Source organism: Columba livia, chromosome 1 (genome assembly GCF_036013475.1).
Source record: "Columba livia isolate bColLiv1 breed racing homer chromosome 1, bColLiv1.pat.W.v2, whole genome shotgun sequence".
In the NCBI taxonomy this organism is placed as follows: Eukaryota; Metazoa; Chordata; class Aves; order Columbiformes; family Columbidae; genus Columba; species Columba livia.
This window is the reverse complement of record NC_088602.1, coordinates 126,360,259-126,386,721: the sequence shown is the minus strand read 5'-3', so window position 1 is coordinate 126,386,721 and position 26,463 is coordinate 126,360,259. Positions and strand designations below refer to the sequence as shown.

The 26,463-nt window shown below is 36.7% G+C and overlaps 1 protein-coding gene across 11 annotated transcripts in view; it reads right to left on the bottom strand.

Moving 5' to 3' along the window:
• STXBP5L (syntaxin binding protein 5L) overlaps window positions 1-26,463 on the bottom strand; it is a 201,006-nt gene that overhangs the window by 118,683 nt on the left and 55,860 nt on the right. For all 11 annotated transcript variants that reach the window (XM_065077508.1, XM_065077491.1, XM_065077554.1 and 8 more), the window contains exons 3-4: window positions 3,209-3,290; window positions 1,016-1,116 (exon numbers count right to left, since the gene is read on the bottom strand). In XM_065077508.1, coding sequence (XP_064933580.1) covers window positions 1,016-1,116; window positions 3,209-3,290 — 183 coding nt within the window. The remainder of the gene's footprint in view (window positions 1-1,015; window positions 1,117-3,208; window positions 3,291-26,463) is intronic.

Genomic DNA, 26,463 nt, shown 5'->3' with positions numbered 1-26,463 from the left:
TTGATGAGACTGTTTACTTCCTACCCCTGGTAAAGTAAATGATATCTTTCACCACTGCAGAAACAAATATATAAATATCTAAAAGAAGTTGCTGCACCTCAAGAAACACTGAATGTGTATACTCAGAGAATTATAATATCACTTAAACTTCCAGTCAAAACTATACTATGTATTATACTTACGTTTTCAAATTTCAAAAAATCCATCCCAAAGATGAAATACAGAATAACTGTACAGCTTAAGGACTCACAAAAAGCCAACCACCGCAGTTATGCACTGAACCTCGTTCTTCTGACTACTGACCTAATTCCTTAATAGAAACATGGAACTTTTTCTTACTATTAATAAAAGTCTAACATTCAAGCACCATAACATTGTAGCAGGTTTTACTTGGGTGACTAAATACAGGTTTAAGTGCTCAGCTTTTCTTGAAGTATGAAAATTACAACCACTCATTTAATCTATTTTCAGCAGGGATTTCTACAATCTGGTTCTGATGAAGTAAAATTTAGTGAATCAGTCCCTGATTCATTTGACATTTACCATAGTTACCTAAATTAACAATTTATTTTTGCTAAACTTCCAGTATTTTACAAAAATAAAGCCCTTTCAAGGTAGAAAAAAGTATTATTTCCCTGATACAGCCAGCTGAGGTGCTCTGGCTAGTATTGAACAACAGATCAGCCTAAAGGGTCACAGTGTTTGTATCTGGTCTTAGACAAAAACAAACACACTACTGTTCACACTAGTTCATGCAAACAGAAGGTAAAATGAAAAACATTTTGACAAAAGGAGACATTTTTTTCTAGTTCTGAGAAGGCTGCAGAAAGTGAAGCTTTTTTTCTGTGGAAACAAGACTCAAACAATGGAAGAAAAAATTTCAAGGCAAAACTATATGTTCCTTTAGAAAGGCAAACTAATAAGCCCATGTAATTAGAAATACAGAAAGTAAGTTTGGGGTTTTTTAAATGAGATTAATGAGATTTTTTTGTGTGTGTGTGTCACATAGTCTTACCTTTCTCTGTTAAATTTCAGAGAGTGTAGGATAGCTGGTCGTTTCTGTCGGAGATTCCACAAATGAAGTGCATCATCTGCACTTGCACTGACCAAAGCACCCTAAAGCAGACACAAAATAGAGCACAACATATTACTTTTCTACGGTTCTGTCTTATTCTTAAGTGATACTCACTGTTAATGATCTACCCATAGAAAACAATACAGTTTATGAAAAACAGTTGTTTTCTTCTATTAAAAACATATTCTGCCATAAAAAATAGTAATTTTGAATTGAGTTGGTAAATAGAAATATTTTAAATTAGGATAAGATCAGTCAAAGTTAAATTAATACTCCATCAGTTTAAAATTCAAATTAAAGCTTTGTACCAAGGTTATACATGTGGACTCTGATGTATTTCCACATAAGCACAGAGATTAATGAAAAGGGGGACAGACAACGCTCACTTAGAAAGGTGAGTATGAAGGATAAAACTAAAGGAAAAAGGGACTAGTGCACATATACGCACACAAGTGACAGTGCCAAGCACTGCTTAGTAGTCATATCAACAACATGAAATTCAAAACCAGGACTGTGAAAAGAAGATGCGGATAGGAAAGTAGGGACAGGTAGCAGGAGGAGAGGACCTAGGAAGAACTAAGAGATGTAGACAAAAGGAACGAGTCTTTGTCACAGGTCAGAAATACTCTGAAGACTGCTTCTCCTTCTGGTACCCCCAAATGGACATCTTCCAAGGTCCAGACCTCTATCTGCCTGGACAGCTTGAAGTGAACTTATTCTGCCTCCTTCCCACTATCTTTCTCCTCACCATGAAGCACTGGTAACACGAAAATAGGGACTGCAGAGGAAGCTCTCTCCTGCTGCTTCAGTGGATTAGTACATTTATACCTCAGATCAGGTCTAGTAAAAAGGATCTATCCATGTGTATTACTATGGCAGAGAGGAACTAGATATTGCCCAAGCAGAAGGCAATACTTTATTTTGAGGAAGGAAGAGGATATAATTGAAAGATCAGTTCATACCAACTATGACTGACCAATAGACTTCTCTTTCTGCATTTTGGAATTCTTCCTAATCCTAGCAACTGTTCTTTTCAATGTTGACATACGCAAATAAAGTTTATGAAGGCAAGACGTCTCTAATATAGTGTAATCCATGCTTTAATTCTCATCTCCCAAAGAGTCTGGACCAACGTCAGACAAAATCTCCACCACACAAATCAAATTAATTCTATGCAGTAGGGGTTCTGCTAGTCACCTAATGAAAAGAAAGAACACTGAATCAAACCTTGGCCTCCCTGTTTTCATCCCTGCCTTCCTCTAAATAGTTCCACTGGACTGATTGTTTGTAAAGTTTCATTTCTCCCTCCTCAGTTTCTGTGGTTCAGGTACTTTCTCCATATGGGTGCTGATAAAAATACTTACCATGTTTAAAAAACCCACAAAACTAAAACTCTTTGCTTGAGAACCTCTAAGACCTCCATGCTTAGAATGAGAACTCAAAACTGTCAAAAGTGCTTCCTTATATCATGGGAGAAAATTAATTAAAACTCAACTATGACTAGCTAATAATTTGCAAAGTTACGAGGTTCTAGAAAAATAAACAACAACACCCACAGATTTATATGTTCCAGAAAGTCTTCTTGCCTATTACTATCTCCAGAGATCTTCTGCACAGAGTGAGCTATAATCTATCACTTTTTCTTCATGTTGTGTAAACTTGATTTTGACAAACAATTTACAAAGACTAAGCATGCTGGTTTGATTGATGACCCCTGCAGTTGCTTTTTCTTGCTTCAAGTAGTAGCATATCCACAACTATTGAGCTTTCAGCCAATAACTATCAATATCTTTCCATAGAAAGTTTCAGCTCATTTATTAATTTCTATTTGAAACAGGACTGTCCAACATATTTAGTAATTTAATGGATTTTACATCTACCTGCACACATTCATATATCGACTGCCTTTTTTTCAGTACTTTATACTGATTTATATGAAGATAATGTCTTTCCCTGCATACAGTCCCAGAAATAGTCTTCTAAAAGGCTGTATGGTGAACATCCTCTGGATGTACAACACTTACTCACTGGCACAATTTGTCAATGTGAAAAATTATATCACTCAATTACAATACACTAATTGACTTACTCAACTAATTTTATACAGAAGAATCTCAGTAAATATGTCCTTACCTCATTGATTAAGAACTGGAGCTGCAGGACTGCAGCACCACTTTCATGTTGGCAGTAGCAATCAACACCAGGCCTGCCCAATCTGTTGCCATCAAAGTCAAGGATTCTAACGTTCCTGTTACCACCAGAAGAAGAGGAAAAAAAAAGAACTACCAATTAAACTCTAAATAACCTTTAATTAGCCTCGATTCTTCTTGATTTCTTTAAAACAAAAGAATTCATGCTGACTTTCTACTGTTCTGATTAAAGTACCAACATCATCAGGACAAAACATGCAATTGTGAGTGATCTGTTCTTGCCTGTTTTTTCCCCTGTGAAATAAAGTACATTAATTAATGCAAAAATTCAGCAGGATGCATCTTAAATGTCTTTTTACACATTATAGGTTCACATACCACAGGCATGTATCAGATTTTTGTACTTATTAAAACATTATTAAAACCTGTACTACAGGGAAATGTCAGAATCTTTACTTCCCCTTTCACAGGTGAAGAGACTTGCAGTAAACAATTCTAAAATTGGCCTCAGGAAAGTAAAGTCCATAGATTAGCAAATTTGAGGGTTGATACTGTAAAATAATAAGTTATTACTTTTCCAATTGTTAAGTAGTTTCATGGAAACCACTGACCTTCAGAGACCTGAGCTCTACTCCTGACATTGCCAACTGGTCTACTGGATAACCTTAAGTAAAAAAAAAAATCAATGTATGTTTTCTTCCCTGTGCCTTCATTTCCCTATTTGTAAGCTGGAGATAGGGTTTTACAAAAGAATTCATCTCCTTTGACAGTGATGTCAGTGTACTGGCATTTACAGATGGAAAGCTGTGTGTAAAACACATTATAGGACAGCAAGGTCAAGAAAAAAAACATAACTTTGCTATTTGTTCCCAAACTGTAGTCCTGAATACAATCATAACCAGCAGAATAATAAAAAACTGTGCATCATTTAAACAACCTAATTAAAATGGACAATAAAGATATATGGTAGTCTAGGATACATTTTAAGGGTTGATGGTCCTTTGGTCCATTTTGAACGACTGCTCTGGAGCACTCTGTATTGTTCCCAGCTACTTGTTGTGAGAGGACACAAGACAAGTGCCAAAACCAACCAAGCCACCCACTGGGGATTTCAAACTCAGTGGAATTTTTAACAGATAGGTGTTTTCCCTTTAACTTGATCTTTATATCCAGTATAAATACATGGCACTAGCTAATGATTGTCCTTAATGAAAATTACACTAGTAATTGCCCTGATTAAGTGGCTGTCACTCTTCAGCATCAGTATAATGCTAAGTCAATTTTCCAGGAAACATCCTAACAAAGTAGATGATTTAATTTGGCATATCCCAAACAAACAAAACACTCTCCAATAATTCACATTCATTTGCCTAAGTGTTCAGCCCAAAATACTTCACAAATTACTAAAATAAGAGAGAAATTTTGCCGCCTGCTTCAGGCTGGCCAACTGCCCTGAAGTAGGGACCGATGCTTAAATAGCTGCATTATCACTGACTGATTGTGGTTTTCAAATATTCTAGGAACTGTGGTGAGTGAGTTCCTCCCAGCAGAAGGAGCTGAAGAGTAATGATAACCTGGCACATCTTCTTGGCACTTCAGCCCATCTTTTGCAAATTCTGTGCTTTGCTGCCAGGCATGGAGGAATACAACCTGATCTCATCACATCTTTTCTTACCAGTGTACTCTACCAGGACATACAGCAGAAGCAGCTATAGTATGGGGTTTAGACTGAATTTATTATTTGGCTTTTTTTTCCCTTTTCATTAAGTAATGACTCTGCTATCAGGGAGAGTGGAATATCTCTGAAGATATTAAAAGGGAGGACTAATACAGATAGATCTGAATCCCTCAAAGTAAACATCATGGGTTTCAAGGATAAAAGCCAGTCACTATCTTCCCTCTCTTATCAGAATGCTGGATCTCCCAGGGGACTTCACAGACATGCTAGATTATCCTAATTAATTCATAAAAGGGAAAAAGATGAAAACTAAGTCTGGATGTCTGTTGAGATCCAGAGTGAAACAAGTAGAATTAAAATTATGTACATCAAGCAGCAGAAGTGTGACAGTAATAACACTCTGACAGAGAAATATTCTTTCTAAAAACAACATTTAATCCTGGTTTTAAGATCTATATGTGTGAAATAGGATATTTTGCTCTGTATTGTCTTGTTTTCATAGAGTATTTCAACATTCTGTTACTCCAAAGCTTAGCATTATTTTGGAAAAAATAAAAAACCACAAACCAGTTGTTAAGATGCCTAATTTTAAGTACTTAAATTCATCTTCCAAGATGCAATCTTCCATGACAGTATAATACAATATTATCAAATAATTTACACTGTCATGTCTTGGGCCATTCTGTTACAAGTCAAACAAAATTTCCATTTCCCAATATTACAACCTGATGCAGACTTTCTCTCCAAATCCTTTTGGTCACTTGTATAAAGAACGATTAGTATTTGTGTGATATTATCATGCCATATCCATACTCACTGCATCTTGAATGCCTGATGTTACAGCACATGCATATGTGGATATGTTTTACTGGAAACCAAAGCTTCGAATGAATAATTACATAGGAGAGGTATCAATGGGCAAAGCTTCTCATAAGCATGATCTATGACCAGACTTTCCAAAGCATCCCACAACTTTCTTATTCCATGACTTATTTTCAATCTATGATACATACAGATCTGATGTCTATCATTCTTCTCAGAGGTTAGTACTAACGGAATCCAAAGACTTGAAAGTCTTGTGTGTTTGCTGAGAACCAAAAATGCAGATACTTTAGAACTGACTCCTGGAGCTGAGACCACTGTTACCTGCAGCAGGGATTTAAGTTCTTAGGATCTGAACATCCAGAGGTAAGACATGTGTAAGACATGTTTTTCTTCATTAAGATGGGTGATTCTTTAGTAGTGTCAGATGCAAGTGTTTTCAGATCAAATCTTTTTGCAATAACAGAGACTGCAGTCTGTTCACTTCTCCTTGCAAGGCAGAGGAACTGAAGACATGCTATCACGAAAGACCTCCTGTCAAGTCATGCCAAGCAGCTAACAGATAGCGCCTGTCAAGTAAAAACTGTTAAATTACATATGGCACCTTTTTCAAAACCAAAACTCTTCCATAGAAGAAAATGACACCAAGCGATGTAAATAAAAAAACTCTATTTTTTTGACTACTTAACTAACTTTTTCCATGACTAGAATCATTCTTTGTACAGAAATAAACACTGAAGTAATGGGTTTTTATTAAAAGACACACATAGAAATGGGCAACCCCCATTTAGAGCCTCTTCTTTAAAACATGTGGGAATTGTAGGGTGCTGCAGAAGTAGCATTGCTGCTTGAAGGAGTCCTGTCATCTGATCTACACTGACTGGTACACGTTTGAGTAGGAATATGCAGCACCCTAAGAGCAGATGCTTGTGGGCTGGTGTTACTCCATTATGTAAACCAACTGTAAAATTGATTTAGTGTGTAACTTGAATATAGGACAGCTTTTTCTTGCAGAAGACCTCCTCCACTGAGTTGAGTGATTTATCAGCTTAAAAAGCACCAGCGTATTTAACTAAATAATTAAGTAATAGAGTGGTAAAAAGATTCAACCAGACCACTAACCAACTAAAACAACTAGGAGGTTAGTCAGTTGTATCTGTGTCACAGGATGGATTTTATCAAGAGATGACAATTACGAAAACATCTTCACCACCTAGATTTGTAGTTCTGAACACAGCTACTTTCAGTTCCTGGAATACATAGTTTTACAGCTCCTTTGTGGAATTTCTGTAAGTCTCACATACACTATTTTTTGTCTGCTAAGGAGAGTACATATTCTGGTACAAATAAATGCCACAGTCCTAGGTTTTGTACTTAAAAGGGGCTTCAAACTGAGATTTTTTTCCTCTTCCCACGAGATATTTCATCTTAAAGATTTCAAACAGCAGAGAATCCATTATTTCTGAAGTATATTGGTGCAATGTTTAGTTATCCTCACTATCAAGAGTGTCATGCCATATGTGGAATTAATACATTCACCTTCCGTTTCAAGCTTTTTGATCACATTATGCCTCTCTGTGCTCAATTAAAAAACTTTCTATTTGTAGAAATTTTACATAAAGAGCTCTTCTTTTTTCCCCCTGCACTATGAGGAGGTGAAACACTGCTGTGCTTGGCTGCTCTCTGAGGATGCTAAACATGATGTAATTTATTAATACTTTTTTTTTTTTTTTTTTTACCAATAAGAGTGAGCTTTTGGTCTACAATGACCTTTGTCTTGTTTATTTTTCTTGACATAGATTTCTCTGTTCATGCATGCAAATTACATAAGAGTCATTTGCTAGAAGATTTGAATACCCATTGTGATATATATGCAAGCTGAAAAATTTGCTTTCAGCAACTTCGATTTCTTTCAGATTAAAGCACTTACAGATGGCTCATATTTAATGGTAAGCCTCTACAGCTGGACAGCTGAATGCGTGCCATGAAAAAGATGACCATTTATTGAAGTAAAATGCAAATTCACATCAACACTATTCACAACTTTTTATTTTTATGAGTTAGAAGCTCTTTTGTTTCCCAAAATAACTATAGATACCACAAGCATTACCAACATTCCTAAGTCTATATATTTTCATCTCTTTGTGAGACTACCTTCAAAGATCATTTTAGGAATCATCTGTTCCAGAAACAGAATACAAATAACGTGACTGAAATCAGTCAACCCTAAACCTAAAATAGCAACTTGTGAAAAGCAGATACTCAAAGGTAAGGACTCTAGCCAATGTTTTGCAAATAACATGTAGGTGTATAATTTCATATTCTATTCTTGGAATATCAATAATTTCCAGTTTCCATTTGTGTGTGCATATATATACACACATGCATATATATATATAATAATTAACAGAAACCACTAGCTCTAAATTAATCTCTGAAAAAGAAGCCATTTAGTTACTAGTCTGTAAAGGCTCTACATGGCCAGGTAGCCACCCTGAAAGCGCTGTACTTCAAGGTTGTACTTCTTGCAGTAGTGACAGACGATATTAAGAGTCTGCATTCACAGTTGCCGAGAGAAAAATTCCATCAGAGTTCCAGACCCGAGCGGACGGAGGAAGAAATGCAGCCGACTCAATATGAGTGATAAGCATACCTCAACTTTATTGATGCACTAAGCTGATTTATATAAGACTTACAATAATTATGCATACTCGTCACCTATTAATTGGATAGTATACAGTAATTATGCCTACTCGTCTTCTGTTGATTGGATAGTATACATAATGAGCTCAACCTTCTTGTGGTTTCTCTGGAATGCAACCTCCTCACCCTGCTAGAGATAATTCCCCAGCTTGTTTATCTAAACGCTCAGCTGAACCAGAGAGCGACCGCTCAGTACTTTTCCACTATGCTACACCAAACTCATGCTAACTGAGGCCTACTCATGCTAACTTAGAACAGAATTCTCCTGATACAATGGATCAATAGGGCCATGCCCCTTCTCTATTAGCCATGTCCCAACACACAGTGGGCTTCCTCTTCTTTTTTCAGGTAGCCATAAGCCTCAGCAAGCTCACTGACACATACAGATAAAAACAAGAAAGGCAACAATGTGTGAAAACTGAGATCTATAGAAGTGAGTGAGGCGTGTATTGATTCTGTTCACAGGAGCTGTAGTTTCAGATAAATTTACAACTGCAGACACAAGTTTAGGCAAAGGCAGGGCAAATACCAAACAGAAGGAGGAGCATATCTGTAAAGATTGTTTACAAACACTTCTGTTGAAAAGCTACATAGAATATGCTGGTAGAGAACAATAGTCTTGTCCTAATGTACATTGGAGGTTACGGAAAACTAAACTGAGAAACAATTGAGAGGTCTGTGTATTTTGGAATTTTCTAAAACCAGAAAGGCACTTTAACATAACCAACTGTGTGCACAACAACTTATAGAGATACCAGTTTTAAAAAATGAAGGCAAAACTGCATTTTATTCAATTTACTGCCTTTTAAGGGGACTATGCAAACTGTACCGTTTACCAGCTATCTGTATGCACTGGGCACAGATGGTAGTCTAACACCCTCTCTCACAATAGAAGTCATACAGGTAGCTTTAACTCAGACATTTTTCTTTTCTTTTTTTTTTTCCTCAACCTTCAAATATTAGTAGTTAACACAGTTAACACAGTATTTGCTCCGTGCATATTTGTGCACCCAGAATCACATAAGACATGCAGGTTACCACACGTGCAGTTACTGATAACAAATGCAACCGTCTACAATGATTTGATACTAAAACCCACAGCATTTAAAAGTTAAGTGTAAATGTTGTGTTAGTATTTGTGTTATTCCTGCTTGTATAAGCTACCAATTTGTTGATAACAGGTTTAGAGAAGGTTTTAATAAGTTTTGTGCCCTTCACGCAGAAAAAAAAGGAATATTATCTATATAAACCGTACATAAGATCAAAACTTAAGACTTCTTATATTTTCCTACAGCACAGATTTCTTTAGGTGGTCATTGAATTTTTAGTAATTTGTAACAGTGATCACGAGGCACTGATTTTCTCTGTAGCTGCGAGTTATGAAGAACAACTGGTGACAACAGAAGATAGAGTGAAAAGTGATCACATAATGTCTTTTATTAAATAGGTCAAAAGACCTGTCAAACTAAATGTATCTAATAATAAAAAGACATTTTTCCAAATATTAATTCTTCCTGTAGCTGCAATGGGAAAGTTATATAACTAAAATAATACATTAATCCTGCCTCCATGTCACGACAGAGCTTGAGAATACACATTGCCCTTTCTGTTTTAAACAGAGAGAAGAATTAGCCAGTTACTGGTAATCTTTAAAACAAGGCTGCACGTTTTCCCAAATGCTAGTTCCAGACCCAACCACTGGACTAGGAATACAGTGATGAAGGTCTTATAGCCAATTCTGTAGTCTGTAGGAGATGAGAAGAGATGATAAAATAATGTTCCCTTCTTATCTGAAAGTGTTTCACTATCTATTTTGGCTAATACAGATACAGGGAAGAGAAGCTGCTTTGTTCATGGTGCTAGAATAATTACCAGTTACCCTGATTAATTGTGGCTAATTCCTCATGCCAGGTATTTCACGGCGACGAGTTTCACAGCAGCTTCAGTTCTGTGTTTCCTGAGCAGCTATGGAGTTTTAAGATGAGCTCTGCTCTGCACACTGTTCTCTTGCTCCCAGTTTGGTCAAAGAAATAATATTGAGCACACCAATGACAACTTAACATGGGCCATTTTGTGCTCAGTCCTGCGATCAGTGTCCTGGATCTTACCCTTATCAGATGCTAAGATCTGCCCAAACCTACTTTTCTTTGGCTTATCAACAGATCAACATACACCTGAAACAAGCAATGAAAAAATTCTACTGAAACGGTGAGATAATTCCACACTTCTCCGAAAAATGACCATCTTAGCAACAAGGCATTCAAAAGGAAGTCCTTTAGGCACAAAATAAATGCTTTCTATAATCAGCCTGTTTTCTTTTAAAGTTGGATTTACAGTTATGTGCAGAACCTAATAAATCAACCTGCTAAGACCAAAAATCCCAGAATTAATTTTAAGAAATTTAGACCCTGAAAATCTTCAGACCACTAGCTATCAAGACAATTAATCAGTTATGTAATTGAGCTGCTTGTCCAATAACAGATCATTAGCAGAGGTTGTATTCTGCTTCACACATTTACTATAAGAACTCGACTTTATAGATCAAATTAAACCATCATTCTGTTAACTTTTCTGATTATACTGAAATAAGCAGCAAGGTATACAGTGCAAATATAATCCTGAAACACTGAAATAAAAGTGGACTGTTTGATGATGCCCAGTGATGATACATTTTGTCTTATTCAGTAATACGTCAGAAAATTTCCATGCATAACATCACAGAATATTTTTGTTCAACAGAGAGGTCTGAGTATGTATATCCTGAGAAATATTGTGCAAGGGCACCTTAGTCAGAAAAAATTGCACTAATACACACATACTAATGCATTGAGAAGATGGTACCTGATTTTGACTCAGGCTTTGTAAGTGGTTTTGAGGTTCCTTCACTTGACTGTTTGAATGTTTCCATTGTTGCAAGGAATGTGTTCAATAACATCAATATGCCAAAAGAAATACTTACTTCAGAAGACTTTCATTCAGACATTTCAGTGTTTATCTTACTGCCAAGATAATACAAATGCTGAGGTCATAAACCACATTCTTTTTAGGCAAAGCAGTGCTGCCTGAAATATTAGATAATTTTATTTAACTGCAGGAAACTGCTCACAGCTTGTTAGTCAGTTTATGAGCAATTCCTCAAATTCATCACCTGCATCAGCTCTATTATCATCTGTTTAGTATTGGATGATTCCAGGAGGTCTCTGGTACAAGACAGGAAATACTTCACATTCAAAAATGTATTAAAAGGAAGTTCAATATTTTAAATGAGGCAGTAATTTCATTCCTGCCCCAGAAAAAAACAGACAAATGACATTTCTATAAATTTCAGTCAAGCTATATACTCAGCACTTTTGTGAATCAATATACTTATTTTCAACACTTAATAAAGAAATATGTTAACCTAGAATTTCATTTGTTAAGCAAGAATAGGTGTGTAAAACACACAGGAACTCACGTGCTTTTAACAGAGTTCAAAACGGGCAATGAGGCTCCTCAAGCTTGAATTAATATAATTAAAAAAAAAAAAAAAGAATTGAAAAAAATAATTCAGAGTTTGACAAAATTTCAATGATCTATCTGATGGGGTTTTTCTTAGGTTTAGTTCAATATAAATGATACTATAAATGTGCCTATGTTAAAAGGCATTCCAGATATCAGGTAGTCAATCTTAAATAGTTTTGTGTTCTATTATTGTAAAAGTCATGTTTTTTTAATAAAAGTTTTCAGCAACAAATTATATGGAAGAGACATTACTCTTTTTCTAGAACAAGATACAGCTTAAATGTTATCTACATTTCATTACTCTTATAATCCTCCTGAGACACGTAACTTTTCAGATTCTGAAATAAAATACACTATAGACCACAGTTCATCAGCCCTTCCATTCAATCTACATGAAATAGGTAACCAGCACCTGTTTAAAATGTATTTCAGGAAGCCCTTCTGGTGTAAATGAGTACAAACTATGATTTTGCCACTTTAAGCAGACACTTGTAGATTGTATTATACTAACTATGTTCGTGTTTGGTGCCAGCTGAATTAAGCGTTTATGTTTTATTTGAATTAAAATTTATAATCCCATTAGATAACATGGGCTAAAACATGAGTAAAGGTTTGAAAGCATAGTTGTGAATACTGAATAACTACTGAAGAACATTTACATTTTAAGGAAAGACTACTTCTGGGAATAAAATAGGACGTAGCAGAAGTCCCTCAGGATCTCAGTTTTTCCATGCCAATTACTGAAAGTCTGCATGTTTCAGTGAAGCAGGACACTGTTTCAGAACTTACCATACTAATACGGTATTATTTCAGAATAACCCAATTCTAGATTTTGTTGGACAAGAATCAGAAGGGATCAAAGTAGTTCTACACTTCCTTAGCAATCCAAATTAAAAAGACTGAGAGCACTGCCCCCTCCAAGGGATTATTCTTTGCAGCATTTGAGAGAACTGACACACTGCCATAGCTGAAACGTAGCTCTCGTGCTGAGGCTCTGCCAGACAACTGGCAGCGAGATGGTGCTAGTGGGGGTGGTGGCGTCCAATAGTCCAAATCCCTCCCCACAGATGAAGAGAAGCAGCGGAGACTGTTGAGGCTGGATGAGTGTCAGTCCAGCCCTGTTTTCCCACTGCTATAATCTTTGGCAAGATCTGCAGGTTTTGTTATCTGCTTCAAGACATAGATCTGCAGTAACAGCCGCAGATCTAGCATAGCACAATATGCAACATCACCAAGGCCCCGGGCTTGTTTCAAGACAATGATAAAAATGCCTTAAGACCATCTAATTGTGTTTCTGCAGTGTGATGCGAGGGAGGAAACCTGCAGGGAAACAGGCTGGGCAGAGGAAGCAAGAAGTCCCCATATTAATTTTAAGTATTAAGCTAGGTTTCATTTAGGAAGAGACAGCTGTTACAGTCTAAACAGAATCATAAGAGCAAACTGTGATACATGTAGCAAGCAAAATGAAAGAGAAACCTGGAGCAAAACAGGGATAGATCCAGCTTGGCAGTGTACATACATCAATTGGGTGAGCTTCTCCCCACATTGATTTTCAGAAGTTGGAGACATTACTCACATAGCCATAATGAAGTTTTAGTATATAAGCTGTAGGGAGGATGAGGAAGGGTGACCACTGACTAGTAAAAGCCTTTGACTCTCACTAATGTGAAGTCAAAACAGAAATCTTCTTTGGGAGGTTAAACATGGAGGTGTGCTGTTAGTTTTCATTTTGTTAAACCCTAACAAGCTTTACTGAACACTAAGTAACATAAAAGTTACATCTAGTTTTATTTCATCCCACAAATTATTATCACAAAAATCACATTTCTTTAATCCCATATTGCCTGCAAGACTTCAAAAGCATATCAAAATACAAAGAACACCTCTGCACAGAATCTTTCTGTACCTCTACCTTCCTGAATTGCTTTTTTACTAATGGAAATTTACTAATCTAAGTGGAAAAAATATGTTTTATTTTTTCCTAGCATTGTTGTTTCAAATGCAGCATAAAAAACTAGCATCTAGATTAATTTTAAGGTAGATAATACAAAAGGTTGATAAGGAGCAAAGTCTAGGGGAAGAGAGGTATTTATGTCCACTTCGATGCACATAAGCATCACATTGCTTAGGATGTCTGTGCAGGAAAACATTGGGGCGATTCTGCATTTGGAAATTAGACTGCCTGCTTTCAGTTGTCACCCCCTGCCCTGTGGCTTGACTTTTCAAAATGTGAAGGAGATTTCCAACATTTGAAGCTCAAGAGTCTACCAACTTTCTAAAGGAATACATATTTATTAGAGAGGCTTTTGTGGGACAGGACCATAAGATATTTGCTAAATCCGCACAAAAAACTTAATCAGACTGGAAAAGACAAGCACACTCACAAACACACTGGGATAGAGAGAAATGTTTAAAAGGGGGTGAAATATGAAGACAGGAAGGAAGGAAGGATATAGCTAATCAGTGCTTGCAAGAGGCAGAGAAATGGGATAATTCCTACCAGAAAGTCACTGACTCAGCATAGGACAATCAAAACTTTGTAATGCAAAAAGTATTTAAAAATTAAGGAATGGTAGTGGAACTTTCTCACATATTCCAGATGATAAAAAAAGAAAAAGAAAACCCTAAACAAAAATAAAAGCCTCAGTTCTCCTTAACACGGACTTCTCAGGCTGTGAGTTTTATACTTTGGAAGGACTCAGAATCTTCAAAGGGTAGATAAACAGATTCAGAGTTTGGGTTTGTACAAGGAAATGCCAGTATCTGTATAGATAGAGCAGGGGCTGTACAGGAAGGTCTTCTGAGAATGCTGCTGTATTAGAAGAAGCATTGACAAGACGTACTCACAGCTACTGATAATGCTTGGAGGCTTTCTTGTCCAGATTTCCTGATGGATCTCTCTTAAAGATGAGGTATACTCACACCCTAGTATGTGATAAAAATGTAAGGCCATATCATGGATAAAGATACATAGTTTACATATTTTACATCATAATACTAATTTGTAGCATGAAAAACTGAACTGATTAGTAAGTAAAAGAAAATAAATGCTTCTGAAAGGGATGATGTAAAGCTATGTTTAAAAGCAAATGTTTATTCCTATTAGGCCTCCACCCTCCCCTCTGCCAAACACAGGAATCAGAACTTGAACCTGATAGGTGTCTACGGCAGCTAATTTCCTGCAAGTTAAGCTAGGATTTATGTAGAATATGTACATTCAATATCCATATTCACTTTTCCACAAGAACATGAAAACCTCACAAAAAGTCCTCTGCTGTTGTATTCCACAGTGAAACATTCTTTTCTAGAGTTGGATTTGTCAATGAGTTCAGCTCTATACACATAAAAGAGGTTAATTCCTAAACCAGACCTTTGCTATCCAACTCAGTGGCCTGTTGTTCTTGGGGCTTGATTTCAATTGTGTTTGTTTTAAAACAATCATGAGCAGGAGCCCTGGGTCCAGCCTATAAACAAACATTTCCCATGCTGATCCTGTTAAGAATAAGAGAACTGTAAATCTACCAAACCAGATTTTTTCCTGGGACTAAGATCTGTGTTTCCATTATTACAAAGAGTTGGATGGCATTGGTCACTCAACATTATTTCTATGATCCCATAACAAAATTATGATTATTTATTTAATTAAGTCTTGCACACCAAAGCAGATTTTAAATCCAATACACAACAACATTTGTACTTCCCAGAGCCTGTTCTAATCTTCAGCATTCATATTCATTGCACACTAATCATCTGGCAGACTTATTAATGGTACTGTAAAATGATAGTGATAGTATTAAAATTAAGTGGTCCCTCTGACATCAAAAAATAATATATTCAGCAATATTTATCAAATAGCAGTTAAAGTATCTGGATGGTTTATCTACCTAATAACTCAAATATATGCTATATATTTAATACTTTTTATTCTGCAAATCAGCAAAACATTAAATCTCAAAATTAAAAGCTGACCTTACTCTGCAGACAACAGAAAATGTAGTCTACCAGTTTTAGGAGGATTCATTTTTGCGCCAACAATCCATAGCACGTTAGAATCAAGGGTTACAATTCAAGCTATTCTTTTCCTTTACTGCCTCATGAAAGTAAATACTTGTAATTTTCTTTAATTTCTTCCAAATTAAAACTCTGCAAAGAGGGTACATACAATCCTGGCTCCAACTGCTACAGTGATTTTGTTTCATCTTGAAAGTACAAGCACTTTGATTCATTGAATATACACATGGCACGTTCTTTTCCTGCCATGTATGTTCGTTAATGAATAGGATCCAGAAAGAAAAATGTGATAAGAAATTAATTTACAATGCTAAATTTTGTATTTCCTCTGTTTTGGCTAATCTGCCCCATTACTACTATAGTCTACAGTGGCTGAAAGAGGAAAAGAGCTTTTGGTACTTAGAGATTCATGGGGAAAGGTTTTGTTGTTGTTCCTTGTGGTTTTGGGAAGGGATTGTTTTTAAGCAATACAGCTAGTACCCTAAATTTCTGTTAACTTCAAGATATCCATGCTTTCCCATGACCAACCTGTTATGCGTCCTGCTTTACCTAACAGCCCAGCACAGTGACATCGGCTTTAGTGTGCTCTATTGCAATGTTTTTAAAACCCTGCTTCCTGTACCAAACATTTTCTTTGGATACAAACCACTCAGATGCTGCCCATATTTGTCCCACAAAGATCCCCCAGCAACACTGTTCCTCTAGCACATGCAGGTGCCACAGTTGGACCCTGGTGTCACTGCTCTGCAGCTTGTCGAAGATAAGAAATTCTTCAGATGAAGGAAATGGTGAAGAGCAAAGGTACTGTAAATGTTTTCTAGCAAAGGCCTGGCAGAAATACAGGTGGCAAAACATAAATCAGGGCAGCTGCTCCTTTGTGGCAAGCCCTGTTTGAGTCAAATACCACAAATTCTAAGTTCTGCACCAAGGTGCCCTGCATGTCAAAGCGTCCTGCATGAATTTAGTTATGTTTTGACATTTTCTTTTGCAAGACAGATCATGAAACTTGAACCAGATTTTACTTAATTTGCCAAGATTCTCTCACTTTTTCTAGTGCTGAATTTATTTCAGATCATTATGTAACACAGCAGGTTATTATAAAAGGTACAAGTAGTCAGTTATTGATTGTCTAACCAAAGCACTATAACATCCTTTCATCATTAGCTCTCTTCTCTTTCCAGCTCCAGTTTTACAAATAATACTAGAATTGCTGGATTAGCATTAGAACAAACTGCAAGAAGAAGAAAAAAAAATCACGCTAGACAAATTACTAAAACAAAGTTACTCTGCCTGATATCAAATTTTTAGAACTAAAATTCTCTGATAGCTAATAGAGAAAAAGCAAATTTTCTTGGTTGTTGGAGCATGAAAATATCTAGGCTGACTTCTTGTATTGCATCAATGAATGCAATACTGTTTGTCTAACAGAAGCCTGTCTTCCAGAAAAGCAATAAAGTTTAAGATTTCAATAAATGAAGACCCTCTGACTTTCTTTGGTAAACAACTTCAAAGACTAACTACACATATTGCTAAAAATATTAAGGCAATTTGTCAGACTTTAGTTTCAAGCCACTAATACATTTCTCTGTAAGCTTAGAAAACCATTTAAGTAGCCACTTTACTCCTGTGAAAAGGCATGTACAAAGCAGTGAAAAACATCACTCAGTCTTCTTTTTAATAAGCTAAATCAGTCTGAGATCCCCAAGTCTCTCATTATAACATACTTCTTCCAGCCAAACCATTTTTGTATCTCTCCTGTAAATCTATCAAGATTTCTGCAGTTGTCTTTCACATTCACAAAACCAAAAAGACAGGGCAAGCAAAAGTGAGAAAACAGTGAAAGGTTCCCTAATAAGCACTGCCTCCTGGCTACATAGCCCTTATCTAGATTTCACAGACTGGTAACTTCTATCTCCATTACAAGAAATAGCTCAACCACCAGTGCAGAGTTAAACTAGTAATGTAGCAGTCAACTGTTAAATTTCAGTACCACTAACACACATTCCTGTTGGTAATGCAATTAACCAATTACCTAAATAATAACCCTTACATTAAAGTACAGTATCATAAATTCAGATGTATATCATGTATTCACTTCTGAAGAAAATGGGCCATGTATTCTGTGTCTTAATGGGAAATAAATTTATTAATTTTATTTATCATTATCTAAATTACCACCTGCTTCATGAGAAGACAGCCTTGTCTCTGCAGATGAACTGATCTACTGGCCTTTTTCTGCAGCCACTTAAGAGAGATGTCCCAATATTGTCATCATTAAGTCCAGGGGGAATGAGTATGCCCTAGATCATAAAAAGTAAATACAAACTATTTCTCTTTGCACCTTCTTTTTTAGGATTAGACTGGGCTGTGATGTGGTATGGCAGGTATAAAGTCTTCAGTTTGTAAACCACAGCTGCTGCTACTCACAAAAGTACTGGAGCTTCTGGGATGCTTTGGGCTGCCACCTATAATCAGACTTGTGTGCTCCCTGACCAGGAAGGCTGCCAGAAAAGTAATTGTCTGCATCTAGTTAGTATAATCAATGTCTCTGCTGCTGTGCAGCAGGGAGAGAGAGCCTGCCAGATAAATTTTTAGGTTACTTTGGGAACATTTCTGCTCAAGTAACAGATTTCTCAATGTTAATTGTTTTTCTGTCTCTTTCTCCTCTCTCCTGCCCTGGCTTCTAAAACAATAGGTGATTTAAAAGACAGATAGACCTTCCTAAATTACAGACTATTCTTGTGCACTCTTTGGCTCAAAATAGCAGTCATCTCAGCTCTTAAGACTTCTATCATGCTCAAAACTGGACTTCTAACTAGAGAAGAATTCCAATATCATCTCCAGGCTGAAAGTAATGAAAAACATTTACCCAGTCCTAGAGCAGGTTCTCAGAGTATGCTCATTATCTATAGAATTACTTGGATTTCTACTAAAGTGTTCAATTATATCATTCAAGGTATTGTATTCAACCTATAAAGCCTGGGTAATCTGAAAACTCATTAACAAAAATTAATGAGTTAAATAATAAGTCCAGTTCTGGGCTCCCCAGTTTAAGAAGGACAAGGAATCACTGGAGGGAGTCCAGCGGAGAACTACAAGGATGATTAGGGATCCGGAGGAGAGGAGAGGTCTCCTCTTATGAGGAGAGACTGAGAGAGCTGGGTCTGTTCAACCTGGAGAAGAGAAGGCTGAGAGGGGATCTCATCAATGGTTATGAATATCTCAAGGGTGGGTGTCAAGAAGATGGACCAGACTCCTTTCAGTGGTGCCCAACAATAGGATGTGGGGCAACAGGCACAGACTGAAGCACAGGAGGTTCCATCTGAACATGAGGAGAAACTTCTTTACTTTGAGGGTGCCAGATCCCTGGAAGAGGCTGCCCAGAGAGGTTGTGGAGTCTCCTTCTCTGGAGACATTCAAAACCCACTTGGACACATTCCTGTGTGATCTACTCTGGGTGAACCTGCTTTAGCAGATGGGTTGGACTAGATCATCTCCAGAGGTCCCTTCCAACCCCAGCCATTCTGTGATTCTTTGAAAATATTTTTTGCCTTCTAGTGTCGTCAAGCACCATGAAGAAGTTGAGGAATGTTTTCCTCAACTCCAATAGCACTTCTCATTTTGAGAGTTAATCTTTATGTAGTTCATTAATGTGATTTTGGTTTAGAAGTTCCCTTTTTTTTCTTAGTACTGTGAAAGAAACAGACAAAACCCACAATTATTATTTTATAATTCGAGAACTACATAAAAATCTTTTTGTTTCAAAGAAAGCACTTAAACCTTTAAAAATAAACAAATTTCCTATACATTAATCATAAATATCTTCCAAGCACAACAGCCTGATTTTTCAAGGAGACATTAGTAATCATTAACAACGGTGACTGATTTTTCATTAGACACAGAGTTCTCACCTAGTGCTGCTAATACCCTCGCTTTCACTAACAAATGAAGATGACATATAGGATAACAGGGAAGTAATTTCTTGGAGTTCAGACAAAAATTCTTTTGATTCCCTAACTATATAACCTGTACTATTAAAGAAGAAACTGAGGAAAATTTCAGGTGGGTGAAAAATAACATGGATTATGTCAGGTAAGCAACGGCATACAAGATCTGCCTTAGAAATTAGAGTATTTTCTGTAGTCCCTCCAATTATCATCACTCCTTATATAGCATGAAGGCATGTAGGTACTCTGTAAGTTAATGCCATTTGATCGTTGGCAACTCTAAACACAGCATTCAGAAGAGAATGAAAAACATTTTTAAAGTGCCCATTTCGATTGGCTGATTGTTTTTTAAAAGAGTGTGGTGATCAAGACAGACCACTTTTTTCAGAGTAAAACACTCTTAATCCAATAACTAGGCCTTGTATTAACTTCTAAAAAAACACATTTGAAATGACACAGGTAGGAAAGCTTGCCACTTCACACTTAAATTAGTTCTCCGTGCGATGATGTCTGACACACAATCTGATCCAGAATCTGTTCCAGGTGTACACAATAAAAAGGTCACTGAAGCAGAAATGGACACAACCTGAGAAGTCTCTGCTTGGTGACAAATAGTGTGAGGCTAAGAGACTGATTTGTGTAAAAGCCTGAAACTGCCGGGAACTCAGGACAAACCTGAAGACAATTTTATAATCATGAAAGATAAGAAAGAGAAGGAGTTCTTCCAGTCCTCCTGGCCACATTTGCCTTTAGCAAGAAGATAAGGGAACAGAAAGAGGTATCCACTGAACAGAAAGAGAAGATCTATTAAATCATGCAAAGCTACTGTAAGACTGCAGAAAAGAAAGGCTTATGTTTGTGGAAAGCACAAAGCACTGCTTCAGACATTTCCCCAGAGTGGAGGGAGATGACACAATGTAGTCTTGCCTCTCTTCTTCCTTCAAATTTCCCATCCTCAACACAGGAGAAGCACTGCTCCTCAGCCCCACTGTGATCACACATTACAGAAGAACCTCCCACCCCTTTCCTCCCGAGCAGACGACCTCCATAGGTCCCCAAGAGCTCAGAATTCCTGACATTACCTCTTCTCAGGGCACAAACCAAAACAAGAAAGGAAGAAAACTCAGGCCCATTGGGAGTGAGGTAGCTCCAAATATAAGTTAAAAAGAAGAAACCTCTGCACTGTACACCTGTGAATTGGCACATTAACCCTATGCAGTCCCTCTTCGGCACCTCGAAAAGATCTCTTCTTTGTCATCCACCAGAGCTGACTGTAGATCAAGCTCCAAGGAGTGCTGTCTCTCACTCCCTACTCTTCTCCCCACAGCTGGAAACTTCCCTAGCTGGGAGGACACACCAGGGACACAACCTTTGCCCCAGGGATCCAGCCAGCAAAGAATGTAGATGGAACCACCACAAGGTAAATGGAAGACCTCTCCTTCAGCTGTCCAATACAACCATTTTCCAAAACACAACGAAGCAAGTGAAAGCGATGCCTTCTTCTATAATTACATCTGTTGGCTTAGGGAAAAAAAGATGTCTCTTAGACATTGCTGGTGCAACAAAATCAAAAGAGCAAGTGAACTACAGCGTTCTGCTGGGGGAGACAAGCCAACCAACTAAAAGGCTGTGGAACTGTGGCTTTAGTCTGAGAGGCCTCTGTTGAACTGTGCTCCAACAATGCTCTAAAATCCAGCTGAATAGTACGGGAACAGTACAGTTCCAAGTACTGGAGGTCCCTGTGCACTCTCCCTCCTAGCACAGCTAGGTGACCTGCATATTGCTACAACCTATTGCTGTGTTGCTGTCAGTCAGTCAATCCTTTCCACGTGAGGCTATAAAAGAGATGCAAAAGTTCCATGACAAAAAACCTTCTCCAAATTCTGACCTGCTCATACAGACTAAGTCTTCATGAGCCTGTTTCTTTTGAACCTGTATGGGGTCTCAGCACATTTTGCACACTGAAAAGAAGCTGACATGAATAGAAGTGATATGGGGAACAGAACTCACCCACACTGTTCTTGGCAAATTTGTCAATGATTACCATGCTCCCATGAGAAAGAAGAGCTATGGGGGACTGCATAGTTTACAGTTACCCAAAATACATACGGGACTTCTTGGAAATTCATAATTCTGTGACTTGGGATCTGGAGAAAACTTGAAGAGGCATGTGGGATATTTTTTTATATTTTCAGTTATGTTACGCAATGTCTTTCCAACAGTTATTTTTGTTGTCACATGATATTTGTATGGTATTGCACTATTCCCATGATTAATAAGTTATTTTAAAAAATGTATCAGCCACATAGCAATTTATTATTTTTGGCTGGCTTTAATAAAAAGTAATGTAGTAGAACTCTGCAGACAGCTGTACATAGTTCCATCACTACAATATTTGGGATATATAAATATGTTAAAAACATGCTATATATTGTTAACACACTGGTTTGATACTTTTATTTTACTTCATAGAGTTAGAAAGAATCAGATTGACTAAATATATTTATCCTTGAAAAACACTCAGTTATATTACTAAAAAAGATTTTTTTTTCCGACCTCCATATTTTAGGGATTTGTTTTCAACTGCATGATTTTTTTTTCAGAAAATCATCTTCTATCCTTCACAAATAACATATCTAGAGGTAAAACAAGTTATTTCATATGATCATACAGATTACTATTTAATTTGAATGGTCCTTACATTCATACAACTTCCAATCTATCAGGCTATCTGTCTTATTCTATGTGCAGAACACTTGCTCATCAGAGCTTTTATATATATATACACATATAAATAAAATACATACATACACATATATGTTATAATATGTATATATGTCACAACCTCCCGTTTTTGGTGACATGATCTGTGGCCAGATTCCTATGAAAGGCTGAACTCTCACTACCTTTGAGGTATCTGTGAGGTACTCAAAATCCGTGAAACAAGGTCAGACACATGAAATCTATACAAAGTAAGTTATATAACCCAGGTAGTAGAACCAGCAATATTTTGACATTCAAGACTATTTTACTAAAACATCTGGAAAGGAAAATACAGTGGTTATTTATTGCTACATATCAGTTGTGATCTTTTATAGTTTGGTCTACAGTAATAAGTTTATTAGTTATAAATTTTACATGGTTGTTACTATTGCTATTTGTACTTTAAAATGTGGGTTATCTTGTAATTTATATAATCACAGAAAATATTAATGCAGTTCTGTAATTTAATAAATATTAGTTATGATAATAGGAAAGGCTATAATTTATCTTTCACTATAAACTTGTAATTCCTTTTCATTTCAGAGTTTCGGTAAAATAGTTCACTATGCTTTTTTCTTCAGAATGAAAAAGTGATAATTAAACAGAAGTTGTTCTTACACTGTGGGAAAACTCTCATGGATCCCTAAGTGGGAAATGGAGAGACTGCAGTAGAAAGAGGAGGAAAATAAGAGTATTCAGACATTGCAGACCAGAGAACAAAGTAAGGTAACATAATGAGAGATGCATCAGAAAATAGTCTAGTTTCATCTTAGGCTTAGCTTTCCTGAAGATATTTGCTCTGCTAACTATGAAATAGTCGATTTGTAGTATCTTTCCACAGCTCTAGGCTAAAGTCTGAGAGAAGTCTGCTGATCATGACCCTTTCTTAACCCAGCTCCAAAAACCATGTACTAATGTGTCGGAGGGATTCATCTTTTCAGAAGAGTTAAAATAGTGTTATAAAGAAACATAAACTGTTTTTTGAAAATATTTAAAATCCATGAACTACACAGATATCTTCGAGTTGTTAATGAAAATAGCTTTCTTATTTAAGGACATTAGTGTCTGGTCTGGACACCAGTTTCCAATCTGAAGAATATAGCGTTATAAAATAAATACACAATACTTCCTTTCTTTATGAGACACATACCAAAAATCTCCATTTAACTGTGAAAGATACTACACTGAGACCACCTTTAATTTCTCTAGCCATTGGTTGTACCACAGCACCTGCACGCTCTGTTCTTCAGCCATAAGCCCATATACGTCTGCCAAGATTAGAGCCCTGACTGCACACTCCCCACTTTCTGGTCCTGTTTGGTCGGACATGCTGTCATGCACCATGACTCCCCACATATAAACAGAACTGACATGCTGAGACTTCATATGTTAACTTGCACCTCCAAACCAGGCAGTGGGCCCCAGACTCCACATCTCCCCATTTCATTTTCTCATGGATGTTTGGAAGATGCTTGGTCTACAGTTCTAGAAAACAAAACCAAAAGCCATCCAGCCTGGAAAAAATCTTCAGGTAAGCAAACTCATTCACTGCTGCATTTGGCACATAGTGAATGTCTGCTCAACAGGTAAAGACATTGCCTCAGTCACAGTGAAATTTATTCTTTTGTAGAGGGCAAATGAAGACTATGGAACATTTAAAGCATCTAAAGAGCTTAAGTGAGGCTGCATGATGCATAATGCTTGTATAGGCAATCTCCAGAGACACAAATTTTACCTTGAAATATGTCAACGTCACTCCTCATGACTGCAGAAACCGTAGAAATCTCTAAAATATTATTTCATTGTGTTTCATCTGACTCAGCCTGCAGTAAGTTTTCAGTGCAGCTTCTCCACTCTGCAGTTATTGGATTTTTTCAGAGACCACTGTCAAAGCTCAGGAGACGCAGTATTTAACAAGCAGAATCCATATTATGAAACAGACTCTACAATGCTGATATGGTCACCTTCCATTATGAACTACGAACTCAGTAAAGGGTGGAGAAACCAATAACGTAAATTCTGGTAAATGCTGGACTGCACAAAATACTGAGAAAATGAAAGAAACCTCCTTAAAAAAAGCAAGCCAAAAATCAGGAAGATTAGGGATAACATGAAAGTAGACTGCAGCACTTTATGTAATCAACATGCATTTGCCTGAGCCAGTTAAAAAGCACAATGACCAAAATGATGACCAAAGAACCTAGAAAATAAGAAAGGAAGATACTTCAACCTGGAGAACAGTCAGGAACAAACAACACCCAGCTTATGAAATTATATTTCAACTACTGAACCTCCATGTCAGGCTGATAAGTAGACATATGTTGCTAGCATACAGAAGAATTTTACATTGAAAAATCCTTCCATTTACATCCTTGAGACTTTGGAAACAAGATGGAAGTACAAAGAGAAGACACTAGAAAATTCTAAAGTAGGAGAAAGGAAGTAAAAATTCTTCTAAGGAGTACATGGATGCACAATAATTCATTTATCAGAATCTAACAAGCACTGCCTATTCCTCCTTTTTTTTTCCCTCTTGCAACATATCAAGATAGAAATAAAAAGCATGAAAAACTAAGCTGTGTAGATAGCCTGTAGAAAACAGACAAAAAAAAATCTGCCCTGGTCCTGGGTTTCATATCCTACACATAAACTAACACAAGCTTTGAAGGGAGGTGATCTCACTTCATATCTCCTTAATCCCTTTTCAATTGCTGTGAAATCCTTGGACTAAAAAAAAAACAAACCCACCTTGGGATTACATATATATATATATACACCTATACCTATGTGTACACATACATAAATATGCATATACACAAGAAGAAGAAGAAAGAGATATATAAACATATAAAGATACATATATATATATAAAGTATATTTATATATATGTATATAAACATATACATATATATAAATTCAACTGACAGAATATGATTGCTATACTGGAAAACTGTACTTTTCCTAAACCTTATGTTATTCTTATTATTCGGTTCAGCACTCAGAATTGGCCTCTTACACTTGGTGACATAAAACAGAGGCAATAATTTCTGCAAAAATCCTAGCTCAGCTTACAGCTGAAAGGTCAATATTTACTGAGACACCTCTAATGACAACCTCACTCTAAGTCAGTGGCCTTTTGCTCAACCACTTTCTCTTTTTAGCAGTCAGCATGACCTTTGGTCGCAAGAGGAACCAGATCAATAGCATCATTATGAGCCAACCCTTGCTGAAGCATTTGTTTCTTTTCTGTCCTTTGCTAAGCCAAGAAAGCAAGAATTGCCCCAGCTCTCAAACTGTGATCTTACGATAATACCCCTCAAGTTATGTGCCTAGACAATTTTAAAAGTAACCTGATTTCACAGAGCTAAGCAAGCTCAGTTTCCTTTGTCTAGTGATCAAAGAATTTCTGTAGTCAGAAACTGTGTACTCCGTTTTTTCAGCAATATTTTTTATAGATCAAACCATCTCTAAATGACACACTGTCATAACTTTCACAGTTTGAAAAACTGAAAGCTTAGTGTACGTATAGTAACAGGAATCCAAGCTTTCTTGAATTTAATCCTAATACACATTTATTATTTGTTACACACAGCAAAAATGTGTCAAATTGTTATTCAAGTCCAAAAGTTGGCAAAATAGATTTTTTTTTTCTTTTTTAACTTGGAAAGGAAAGATATTACAAACAACAGTGACTATACTAATGTTAGACATAAGTTTCTCATGTCTAATTGCATAAGCCATGCCTGTAGGAGAGAAAAATGCATTGAAGTATGTATCAATTAATTAATGTATTAAAGTAGGAATACTACACAA